This window comes from Triturus cristatus, chromosome 8 (genome assembly GCF_964204655.1).
Source record: "Triturus cristatus chromosome 8, aTriCri1.1, whole genome shotgun sequence".
Taxonomy (NCBI): Eukaryota; Metazoa; Chordata; class Amphibia; order Caudata; family Salamandridae; genus Triturus; species Triturus cristatus.
The window spans coordinates 923,771,897-923,785,179 of NC_140591.1; the positions used below are offsets into that span (position 1 = coordinate 923,771,897).

Below are 13,283 nucleotides of genomic sequence, written 5' to 3' on the forward strand. Positions count from 1 at the left end.
CCCGGGAAAATAGGGCTCCACCTCATGTGAGCCCTGCTAAATATTCTCCCCGTCCCTCGCAAGCCCAATGCAGCCCAATCGGGACTCACATGGGTATTATCATACGCCCACCTCCTCTGTGCTCACTAGTCCTCGGCCACCACAGGATTGTTTTGCTCCTGATGCTGAGTAGCATGGCATCCAGGGAGCACAGGTCTCGCCCCACGGGTGCTGCCACCGGGTCCCACCTGGCCCAGCAATGCCAAATTACAGTGTCTCCTGGCACTTCAGGCAATCGGGGTAAGAAGCACTCTCCTTGGGTGTGGTGCTTCCTCTCCCAAGAAAGCTGCCACCCGACCCTCTCCCTGTGCAGCTCGAGTCCAGGCATCAGAGGAATCAAGGCCTCTTCTCTTACAAGCTCCGCTGAACCTCCTAACCCTTCCAAGCAGGCCCAGTGCAGTCCAAGTGAGCCTCCTGTGGGTATACAAACCTTGGCACTTAGGTAGAGTAACAGGGCCTCAAGGAAGCACAGGCCTCGCGGGTGGTGCCACTGGGTATTTCTGCTCTGACGCGGTCACATTTTGGCTCCCCAGATGTCGTGCATTAGCAGCCCTCTCATTGTTGGTGTTATTTCCCATTCTAGAGGGCAGGTTTACTCAGGATATAATTTCGGGGTTTCGGAGCGCTCTAGCCCCATGTCCATCTGGCCATCTTGCTTGGCGACGCCTACCCCATCAGCAGAGATGTTTAACTTGTTTTTTGCTCTTTAGATGACAGACTATTTAAAGTAGTGGCATTTACCTGAACAGGAAATTGAAATCCAAGTGTTCCTGACTTGAAGGCTGGCCCTCCTGCTACTGGTGGGCGAGTAGGTAATTTTAGGACAAGTTTAGAGGCATGCCGATAACTTGTGCATCCACACTAGAATTAGGCTTTATATAGATAGTTACACAACTCCTCCACATAATCTACAACCACAGGGCAGCATATGAAGCAAACACATCATCAAATTTGCATATGTTTCTGCAGAGCATCTTCTGTAAGGATGAGGAACTATAGCCTCACATTCACAGAAAGGACCTTTCCGAAGACACCTGATGGTCTCTGTAAATTGTCCTTTACCAAGTCCTGCTTATCTGTGCATGAGTAGATAAACATTAATGAACTCTGTAAGGACTTGTTTCAGAACCAATTCAGGACAGGATCATGAAACGAAATCTGCACTGAAGCAAAAAAGCTTGGTAAAACACAAAGGGGCTAAGGGAAGATCAAAGGGAAAAGAATGGAACATCCCCCATAACATACTGCTTGGGGTCCAAGATACATTTGTATGTTTTGTTATTTTTTCCCACTGGAGACGTAGGCCCAATTCCCTACAGCACAAATACTTTGGCTGCCAGTTTACAGTACGACAACATGGATCTCCAAAAAAGGATTGTCTGCCATTTAGGCAAAAATGCTATCCATATGTATACATTGTTATAACTTCTATACAGGATTCATCAATTTACTATAACAGGGTGGGCACACTAAGGAAATGTGAAATCAACTCGTATTATTGAAAGTATTTCCTGTGCAAAAACAAGTACACTTTAGCATAATTTAATAATCTGAGCCACATGTACACATCTGAAAAATTTAACAATTTGAGGTTAACTATAATGCTCCCAGAATGTACCTAAAAGCTTGAAAGCAAGGTTGATTATTTGCTTTTAATATACAATGTACACATAAGATTTTCAAAATAGAAAAAAATATTTCAATGAAAAATAGTGTAAAATGGAGAATAGGTGTAAAACCATTATGGGAAAGATGAAAATAAATTAGTAACTGTAATGCACTAATGGAAATATAGAACAGTTGTAAACTGTTTCATTTAAGGTTTGTGATTGTCCTACATCTTAGCAAATAATGAATATTTCAGAATATGTATTACATAATACAACAGCATAAACAATACAAGTGAATTAAGATGATACAAATCATAAATCCAATCATACTTTCATATAATTGATAATGTTTGCCAATTAAAACAACTATGAAAAAGAGTCAGATTTCATGTTTAGGCAAACAAGAAATGTTTAAAACTGAAAAACACAGCTCATACTAAATACAAATGAGCTACAAGACCAGCAAAGTGACAAAAAGTGAAAGGCATGCGAAGGATTAAAAAGAAATGACCGGTGTAATAAAGGTATAAGCAGCTAATACAACCAAGAAAATATATATGGGAAGGAAGAAAATAAATAGTAATAATTTTCTACAAACACGCTGTTATTCTTAGAATATCAAGGACATTGAAAAGAGGTAATAGAAGCTACCCAAAAGGATACTTAGTCTGGAGGATGTATATGTAGCATCAGAAACCTATGCCTCGGGGGGCGTGGCCAAGCCGAGCAACAAGATGGCCGCCTAATCTGTCGACCCCGCCGACAGAGCACTAACCCCGTCGAACATCCGTTCAATTTTGCCTAAACTGGGGCTTATCTATCAAAAACGGTAACCAGAAGGGCTACGGAGCTGATCGATACCTCCTGTGGCTGGGAGGGAGGTGTGGAACGTCCACGGCGAGATCTACGCCATCAGGACGGAGGCGCGACCATGCGTCCTGGCGGCTGTGTATGTTCCTGACTGCGTGTGATCGTCGAGGCAATTGCCTCTGGCACCTGGATTGCTGCGCGTCTGCAAGCGGCCTCCAGCCGAGTCTGGCGGGGGGACCCTGGACCATGGTTGTCACCATTTGGGGCCGCCGCCGATGCCCCGGCGTAAGGATGGGCTGGGAGCTGAGTGAAAGTCAGAGCGGCCGGCAGACACAAAATCTTGGCACCGGCACCTGCATCGGCCTCTGTTGCAGATCACAACACTGGTGAAGGGATAGCGGTGAGGTGGCAGCCCCGCGCCGGCCGGGTGGAAGATATGAGACCGGGCTGATCGTTGAGCTGCTAGCGGGACGTCCCGCGGCTCCATGTCTCATGGAAGCACGGGGCCGGTATCGCAGCAGCATGCCTGCAACGACTGCCCACAAAAGAGGACGGCTGAAGTCTGGAACCGTTTTTTAGAACCTGTGATATAACGTAGAAGGGCTTGCTAGCCCTGACGCTGCAGTACCCCCGTGGCTACTTAGCATCTTCACATTGCTGCCCTGCTTTACTGACCTCAAAAGTCGTTGCGCGGAAGAGCACTGACCTCCGTGAGTTGCCCCTGCGGTGCAGACCCTCCCGCCCCTAACGGGGACTCGGGTGCACTGCCGAGGCGCGTTCTCAGAACGGCCCTGGCATGCACTTGATAACACCCAGGTATTGGAAGATCCCAAAAGCGGGTAACCTGAGACACGTGCTCCTGCTATTAACGGACTACATCTCACCATGGGGCTGCCATTGGTGATCTCTCTGCTTCTGCCACGTATGGTAACCGGACCCAACTGCAAGTAAGCTCCATAGGAGGGATCTGCCTATATCATGGCGGGGGTCGCAGTTCGAAGGCAGCGCTTCAGGCCAAACTGACAAAATATGCTTGGGAGGTAGGCCCTGGCGCGAGCCCCAAGGGAGGACCACCCACATCCGACAAGTCTGAGTCCGGTGGGAAGCAAAAGGAACCTACGTTGCAGGACATTCTGGAAGCCATCACTACCGTCCACACATCTTTGGAGTCGCGCATTGACTCGGTGTCCACCGAGGTGTCCCTCATCAGAGAAGATATGCGCTCAATGAACTCGCACCTAAAAGATGTCGAAATCAAGGCGACCTCCCTTGTTGAAGACACATCATTGTTGCAGAGAAAAGTGGATGACCTGCAAACGCACGCTGCGAAGCTCGAAGCACAGTTGGATGACTATGAAGGGCGTTCCAGGCGCAATAACGTCCGCATAATTGGGGTACCGGAACGAGCAGAGGGGCCATTGGCAGACCTTTTCGTGGAAGAGCTGATCACTACTTACCTCAAGCCGCGGGAACTCTCCAACAACTTTTCGGTAGAACGAAAGCGCCGAGTGCCAGGAGGTCGACCGAGGCCGCTAGCCGCCCCCCCCCCCCCCCCCCCCGCGTCCACTCCTTGCCAGGATTTTCAACTTCCATGGCAGGGATGCCATCCTTCTTGGAAGTGAAAAAGGCGCTCCGCGACAAGGACTTGAAATATGCTATGATGTTCCCGGGCCAAGTTGAGAGTGGAATCGGAGGGAAAATCCTGGTTCTTCACCACTCCGGAGGAGACCTGGGACTGGCTCAAGGGCTGGCGCACAGCGGGCCGCCGCAACAACCATGACCGTGGCGCGAGGATGGACGGAGACGCCCAAGCTTCTGGTGGTGGCTTGCCACGGCAAGACTTGAGTGAAGCGGTGGGTGGTGCCGAATGACTGGTCTGTATGTTTTTCCCTTGGGGAGATGGAATGGTCCGGATAGACAGAGGGTTGTGGGGATAGACTTTCCTCCGCCATAAGTGTCAGACTTTGTTATTTTGAGTTATTCTGTCATATATGACTTGGCGGAACTGTTCTACCCAAATTTTGCCTGTTCCCCGATTAAACAGGTGGTGTATCCTGGGCCCTAGCTGCTGCTCTAGTATAAACATGTTAGATTTTTACTGTTACTGTTGGTACAACAAACATTTCTGAAAAATGGGTGCTCGGTTCGGCTGCACAACCCCGTAAGTTCTTGGAAGGGTGGGCGATAGGCATTCTGCTAGTTTGGGGGGGGCGGGAGGTTTTGTTACCACCGAGCAGGGAGGCAGGGAGGGGGAGGGATGTATGTTGGGTCTGCGGGGAGGGTGGGTGGGGTTTGCATTTGTGTTTTGAGCTTGGTATTATTTTGGTTCAGGCATGTCATATTCGATTAGTCTCGGATGCTCATTAGTGTTTGTAGTGCTCTCATTGGCCGCAGCGTTCAGGAATGTAGCAGAATTCTTCCTCATCTCCCCTATGTTGTGCTTCTCTCCAGATTACCTCATACCTTTGAATCTGCATGATGGGTACTATGGGTAGTCAGTCCCTTATTTTGCTCTCCTGTCGGAAGCAGATACTAATTGCAGCAGTCAAGGTGTTAGTCAAGCTCTCATGGACTATCGTGCTGTAATGACCTTTTTTAGGTCTCGCCTGAGCCAGCGCTTTAGCGCTGCTCTGGCGAGAGCTAAAGAAAGCGAGATTTGGAAGTGCAAACAGGCCGCCAACTACAGTGCATGTGCGCCGGGCGCGCGCACCATTTGTCTGCCTGCTGATCACTTTCGCGGCGGCTTTGATGTTCTCAGTGAGCCGCGAGGCCACTGAGAACATCAAAACTGCCGCGAAAGTGATCACCATTTGCCACCCCCTCCCTTATCCCACTTCCTGCTTGTGCTTCTGAGAGTTGAAGAAACTGCAGTAAGTGGAAGCTACAGAGAGTATTCAGGCACTGAGATCCGGGTTATTTATGTTTTCGCTGCTGCCTTCATGACTCCTGAGAGAGGGGGTTGAGAGGACAGTGCATAGTGCAAGGGGTAGTAGAGGCAAGCCATGGATCACAGACGTTGCCACTGGTTAACAGTCGTCAAAGTCAAGCGTTTTCACCTGAATGAGTGTTTAAGTCTTACCAGTAAGTTTCATTACTTTAAGCCTATGTCTTCCTCTGTCCTGTCCTCCGTCTAGTTTCAGCCTTGGAAGCTGGGTGTCTCTGGGAATTGTTAAGTTCATTCTGGCTTTAAAAATTTGGCTGGACTGTGCCCAGGGTCCAACTTGGTGGTGATGTGATTATCACGCTGGACGTCGAATGCCTTTTGTTTATAGCCTCCCTCCTCCACTCCCCAGGGTGTGAGCTTCCCAGCGTGTGGTGTCTTTGCACTGGCATGTGAAGTTGCCTCCCTCTGAAGAGTGCCTAGCTGACGTCAGCCTCACGAGGGAGGGTACAGAGAAGACTACAAAGGGCACCTTCACTTATGGTGCTGGTATGGCATTTTCTAATATTTAACCACGTGTGAGGAAGGGTACAGCTGTCTTTGTTTAATGGAACACCCAATGTAAAGATTACCTTGGACTTACGGTCCCGAGAAGAACCTGCACACACTAATATTGTGTTATCTAGGACTGGTGCTATGAAATGGATCGTCTTACTCCACAAAGTTCACCAGTGGCCTCTGAAAATAACAGCGCACAGGCCCAGAAGGCCGCAGAAAGGTTGCATCTTCACCCTGGGCCTCCTCGGCGTGGCGTGTCATAGTTCACAGCTCCTTACTATTCTGTGTGGATGTTGCATGTGCTGGTAACGGTCCGCACATGCAAGTACATTCAGGTGGCCCTAGATTAGTGCTCACTAGAACAGGCTGCTATTTTTTCAGAGTTTTTTTTTCTTTGTAAGTACTTAACAAGCGTTCCCTTATGCCAGGTAAACTTTCATATTTTCAGGAAAAAGCCAAAATGAAAATTTCGCAGATGCTAAAACGTAGGCTTGCCTCAAGGAGTAAAAGAATACGCATGATGGCTGAGTCACTGGGGACAATAGCAAACTGAGTTCTGCAACTTATAGTGGGATGCTTTTGCCATGCCTTCCATGCCTCCCAGCATCCAAGGAAATTAATTCTCCTGCAGTCAATGTCTACCTCTACACCTCTCTCTACACATCTCTCTCTCTCTCTACACACCTGTCTCTCTCTCTCTACACACCTCTCTCTCTCTACACACCTCGCGCTCTCTCTCTCTCTCTCTACACACCTCTCTCTCTCTACACACCTCTCTCTCTCTCTCTCTCTCTCTACACACCTCGCTCTCTCTACACACCTCTCTCTACACCTCTCTCTCTACACCCCTCTCTCTCTACACCCCTCTCTCTCTACACCCCTCTCTCTCTCTACACCCCTCTCTCTCTACACCCCTCTCTCTCTACACCCCTCTCTCTCTCTACACCCCCCTCTCTCTACACCCCCCTCTCTCTCTCTCCACACCTCTCTCTCCACACCTCTCTCTCCACACCTCTCTCCACACACCTCTCTCTCTCTACACACCCCTCTCTCGCTCTACACACCCCTCTCTCTACACCCCTCTCTCTCTCTACACCCCTCTCTCTCCACACCTCTCTCTCCACACCTCTCTCTCCACACCTCTCTCTCCACACCTCTCTCTCCACACCTCTCTCTCTCTCCACACCTCTCTCTCTCTCCACACCTCTCTCTCTCTCTCCACACCTCTCTCTCTCTCTCCACACCTCTCTCTCTCTCCACACCTCTCTCTCTCTCCACACCTCTCTCTCTCTCTCCACACCTCTCTCTCTCTCCACACCTCTCTCTCTCCACACCTCTCTCTCTCTCTCTCTCTCTCTACACACCCCTCTCTCTCTCTCTACACACCTCTCTCTCTCTCTCTACACCCCTCTCTCTCTACAACTCTCTCTCTCTCCACACCTCTCTCCACACCTCTCTCTCTCTCCACACCCCTCTCTCTCTCGCTCTCTCTACACACCTCTCTCTCTCTCTCTCTACACACCCCTCTCTCGCTCTACACACCCCTCTCTCTCTCCCCCTCTCTCGCTCTACACACCCCTCTCTCTCTCCCCCTCTCTCTCTCTACACCCCTCTCTCTCTCTACACCTCTCTCTCTCTCCACACCTCTCTCTCTCTCCACACCTCTCTCTCTCTCCACAACTCTCTCTCTCTCTCTCTCTCTCCACACCTCTCTCTCTCTCCACACCTCTCTCTCTCTCTCTCTCCACACCCCTCTCTCTCTCTCTCTCCACACCTCTCTCTCTCTCTCTCCACACCCCTCTCTCTCTCTCTCTCCACACCCCTCTCTCTCTCTCCACACCCCTCTCTCTCTCTCCACACACCTCTCTCCACACCTCTCTCTCTCTTTCCACCTCTCTCTCTCTCCACACCTCTCTCTGTCTACCTCTAAGTGGCAGCCGGAGCCTGATCGCACTGCTTGTCCTTTACAAATAAATAAAAAGGATTGGCATAGACAATAGGTCTCGCCTTTGGTGCCTTATAAGTGTTTAACCATGCAACAGTTAATGTTGTTGCACAAAGGATATTGTGCTGCCTATCTAAATACTTATAAGGTCCCAAAAGCGAGACCTATTGGCTATGCCAATGCTTGTTCTTATCTTCCCTCTGACGTGCTCCTCCCCGGGATATATCGCATTTTTAAACCAGAGTGATGTGTACTACGAGTAGACAAAAACTTACCTTGCTCTCATGGAATGTGAATGGGCTGGGGGATAGAATAAAGAGAGGGGTGGTTCTCCAATTCCTGAAACAACACTCACCGGATGTTGTGTTTCTGCAGGACACACACCTGTTGGGCAATGGTTGTAGGGCCCTGTCTCTATGGGGTTTTCAGTTGGTTGCTAACTCCGCTTTTGGCTCCGGTTCCCGGGGGGTGGGCATCCTCATTTGCAAATCCTTCCCCTTCACGATTAGTACGGTCCGCACGGACCCACTGAGTAGATTTGCGACTGTCCTGAACTTGGGAGGGTGCCACCCTTAACTTGATCTCAGTATACATTCCACCGGGCCTCCATACACAGGCCTTTATTGATCTTGGCGACCTACTGCTGGGTTTGCCGGACTGATGGTTATTGATGGGGGGGGACTTTAAATCTATTGTCTCAGATTTCCTGGACTGTTGGCCCCAGAAAGACCTGCCACAATCCCGTAAACGGATTCATAGTTTCTTAGGTGCAATGAGACTAGCGAATGTCTGGAGGTTCCTGCACCCAGTGGATCTTCAATACACACATCTCTCGGGTCCCCACGGGACCATGTCACGCATTGACTATGTGCTCACACTGACACATCATCTCCACACTGTCAAAGAAATAAGACACGCCAGGGGAATATCGGACCACTCCCCAGTTCTGTGTAGACTGGAGGTGGGGGAACCCTCGGTCGGCCTGGTGGCGCCGATCAACTTGTGGTATCTCACAACCCCCTCCATTAGGGACAAGGTTCTGACTGAAACGGAGTTGTACTTCCAAGAAAATCTGGGGTCTGTCAGTTCATCTGTCTCACTATGGGAGGCCTATAAAACTGTCGTTCGGGGGTGGTCCTGGGTCTAATCGCAGGGCAACGCAAGGAGTAGGCGGTCGCTATAACGCGTATAGAGGATGAGATCCTAGAACTGGAACGTGCAGTTAGATCGCAAGACTCGGAAGTTGTGCGCCAGCAGCTCCGCATTAAAACCAAGGAGCTCCTGGACCTGGCCACAGATGCAGCTAAGGCGTAATATTGGGCTACCCTTAGTAGGGTCTAAGATGTAGGCGATAAGGCAGGCAAATTGTTGGCCAGGATGGATCGCAGAGATGGGGCGTGGTGCGTTGTGGTTGAACTTGCCACTGATTCTCACTACCGTATCACAGCTCCGCAGGACATTGCAGATGCATTTGGTAGATATAACCACTCCCTGTACTCTTCTAGTACAACCTATACAGAGGAAGAGGCTTCTTCCCTCCTCTGAGATATACAGATGCCGGTTGTTAGAGTGGAGGAGAGTCTTGACCTAGACCGTGATATCACAGTAACCGAAGTGGAGAGGGCCATCTAGGATCTGCGGGGATGGGGGGGTAGGGGAGCGTTGGGCCCAGACGGGATCCCTATAGAATTATTTAAGTTGACGGCCGGCATGACCGTCCCTTTTCTCACTGCCATGTATAGAGAAAGTAAAGAACTAGGAATCCTTCCTGAGGATCACAGATTGGCCAATATTTTTGTTATCCACAAGGCGGGTAAGCCCGCCGACTTGTATTACTCATAAAGGCCCATCTCGCTCAATTGCGAGGCCAAAATCCTTGCAAAAGTTCTTCCCACCCGTCTGTTACAAGTTCTTCCCAATTTGGTGCACCCAGACCAGTCCGGGTTCATGCCGGCAAGATCACACACATCTCTTAACCTCCGTTGACTGCACGCAGTGCTTTGCAGGGCAGATACGATTAGGGAAGATGCTGTGGTGGTATCTCTGGACGCCGCTTCGGCATTTGACACCATTGAATGGTCCTACATGTTTGCGGTTCTTCACAAGCTAGGATTCGGTCCGGAATTTATTAAATGGGTGCGTCTCCTATGTTGTCAACCGTTGGCGCAAGTGGTCGTAAACAATCGGATGCCTCCTGTCTTCTCTCTCGGTAGGGGCACCAGGCAGGGTTGCCCCCTGTTGCCGCTCCTCTTTGCCTTTGCCCTGGAACCTCTCGCAGCGTGGATCCGGCAGGACCCCGCCATTCGGGGCCTTAAATGGACCTATGGGTGGGAGGACCGCATATCACTGTATGCGGACGACATCTTGCTTTATCTCGCCTCCCCGGCGGCGTCTCTTAATGTGGTGATGGATATATTCCACATTTTTGGTAGCTTCGCAGGCTACCGGATCAATTGGTCCAAGTCGGTGATTTACGTTCTTAGTGGGCAAAGGCCTTGACTTTCCCGAAATTGCCTGCTGACGGAGGCTTCAAATATCTGGGAATCTGGGTATCTAAAGACCTGACGCGATTTTATAACACCAACCTCCGGCCACCACAAGCGCGCCTTTAATCTGATGTCCAGCACTGGAAATCGCTCCCCTTGACCCTCCTGGGACGTGCTGCCCTATTCAAAAGGATGTCCCTCCCTCATCTGCTGTACGTGTTGCATAATACTCCCCTTCCGGTCGCGGCGTCGTACTTTAAAGAACTGGAGGGCGCGGTGAGGGATTTGCTTTGGGAGGGTAAACCACCTTGCATCGCCACACACAAGCTCACACTGGGATGGTTCGACGGCGGCATTGAACTCCCCGACCTGAAAAGATATTACTGGGCCTCGCAGCTTGCTGCCATTAACCAATGCACCTATAGGCAGATGATGACCCGGCATTTCGGATCGATCGATGGCTCCTCCCCGGGGGTGGGTTTGAGGGCGCACTGTACACAAAGTCTCTAAAAAATGTTTTGTCCGGCTCAACTAAGCACACCGTGCAAATATGGAATGATGCTACTAAAAGCCTGGGGTGGGAGGGCAAACTTACTCAAGCAACGCCACTCTGGCATTGTGGCCATCTAGGTCACCTATCGTGCTCCCTGGGGTTCGATAAATGGGACACGATTGGTATTTCCAGAATTGGGGACCTTTGGAAGTCCGGTAATGTCATACCATTCTCCCAATTACGTCACGAGTTTGAAATGGCCAGCTCTGAGCAGTTCCGATATCTTCAAATTAGACATGCATTACTATCGGCACTACCTAAGGGAACGGACCTCCTAGAGTCCTCCCTTCTTGAGGACAGGATTCTGGATGGCGATTTGCCAGAAAAGGCCATAGCCCTCATTTACAAGAAACGTATCAATAATATGTCCGATCCCCTATCACAGTTAAGAGGTAAATGGGACCACGATGTTGCAGGCTTGGACAACGAGGAGTGGCGAGCCGCAGCGGCTTCACCCCGAGAAGTTGCCATCTCCTCCAGACTCCGACTGGTTCAGCAAAAAATCCTCCATAGGACATACCTGTCAGGTCCTTCATTGGTTCATATGGGATACGCCCAAGATAGTGGCTGTACACGACATTGCGGGCAGGAGGGTACCTTCATCCATACACTCTGGGAATGTGAGATGATTCAGAAATTCTGGGAGGGGGGTGGTGGCAATGATGGAGGAAGTTTTGGAGCAACAAGTACAAAGCAACATCAAATTGATTTTGTTAAACATATGGGACCCCACTGACCTTACGGCCAAAGAGAGGATATGGGTCACTTTGGGTTCTATGGTGGCAAAGCGCAATATCACAAGATTGTGGAAAGCTCCGACTTCACCAAGCATTGCGGACTGGGCCAGAGATATGGATTGGTGTACGGTGACTGAGATACCTATCTATGTTTCCAGGGGATGCCCGAAGAAGTGGTCTCAAATTTGGGGGCCTTGGAATACGTTCCGGGGGGAGATATGTGAGCCACCGGGGTGTCTGGGGGAGGGGGTTGATAATATTGGATAATGTGACATTCCTGTATACATCGATGCTGCACTGTGATGAAGAAATCTTTAATGTTTTATCGCTCTGTATGTGGAAATGCTGGGTCCTTGCTGTTTAACATGCCAATGTTTTCAATAAAGTTTTATAAAAAAGAAAAAAAGAAACCTATGCCTCAATTGCATCTCAGGTGCTTTGTAATAATGTTCTTGCATTTGAGAGTTGCAATTAAAGGCGAATTACAATGCTGTTGTCTTCATTTGAATTTTAATTGTGTCTGCACAAGCTAAGAAAATCTCAATTAATGGACTTTCTAAGGACTGGTTAAATTTTTCTTTGCGCAACATGTTAAAACACTAGTGGCTGAGGCAACAGGCAACTTTGACTTGGGGATCAGATTAAACATCAACTATTGAAAGCACAATTATATTGATCAAGAATGTTATTTTTCTTCCAATTAAAATTAACAACGTAAGATGCTGAATGTGTTACCTTAAACCTTTGAGGCTGATGAAATTGAATTGTGGCTTTGTTCTGATCAAAATCCTTTTTAAGTTGCATAAAGTTCACTTTTCCATTTTTGTTCAACACTTTTTTTTTTCCATTCACACATCGACAAACATTAACATCCCTTCCATAATAAATGCCCAGGCGAGACAGCTCCTTCAAATCTGTAACTTGAAATAAAGATTGGTAGTAAGCAGCTATTGCTGGGTTGTCACGCTTAATAAGCAATGGCTGGTGTTCCCAGTAGGTTTTGAAGAATTCCTCTTGTGTAACCGGAGCAATCAAACTTTCGAAAAGAGTGACAGGACTGTCAAAATCCAAATGGAAATGCGAGTCTGCTTCTTCTATCTTTGCCAGTTTAGTAGTGGGGCCTGTGCTTTCTGTTTCAGAGTTGGGTCTTCCTTTCTTTGGCATGTTCTACGGAATGTGTAAAGAAAAGAGAACGTCATTAGAAATTCCACATGTTATATCACTTTACAGCACATTCTTCTGTTTTAAAGTTCAACAGTTGTTTTTTCAGAATAAAAATAACATTCAGGGTTTTTTAATGGGATAAATATTTGTGTCAGGGTTTGAATTTGAAACGCAAGCAAAATGTTACGTCGACTTGTATAGCGAACTAACACCCTTATCAAGGATATCCATTACATCTACTTTACACAAGTACTTCTGTCTTTGAGGTGGCACGCTTCCCAGGATTCACACTGGCGAGACTGCTAGCCCAAACTTTAACAGCCTGAAATTGGACACTCGGGACGTGTCTGATCTGCAGGTTGCTCCACAAAAGGAAACTTCGGCTCCCAACTCTTGTGGTTTGTCGGTTTCTTTACTATCATGCTCAAAGTGATCTCTCTGGCGAGCGGCGCGGCCCCAGTTTCATTATGTTACATTGTATACGTTGTGCTGGTCACACA

General features: G+C 48.8%; 1 protein-coding gene across 5 annotated transcripts in view; it reads right to left on the reverse strand.

The window, feature by feature from the left end:
* RIOX2 (ribosomal oxygenase 2) overlaps positions 1-13,283 on the reverse strand; it is a 766,429-nt gene that overhangs the window by 495,610 nt on the left and 257,536 nt on the right. For all 5 annotated transcript variants that reach the window (XM_085622446.1, XM_085622442.1, XM_085622444.1 and 2 more), the window contains one exon: positions 12,355-12,786. In XM_085622446.1, coding sequence (XP_085478572.1) covers positions 12,355-12,783 — 429 coding nt within the window. In that variant the 5' untranslated portion in view covers positions 12,784-12,786. The remainder of the gene's footprint in view (positions 1-12,354; positions 12,787-13,283) is intronic.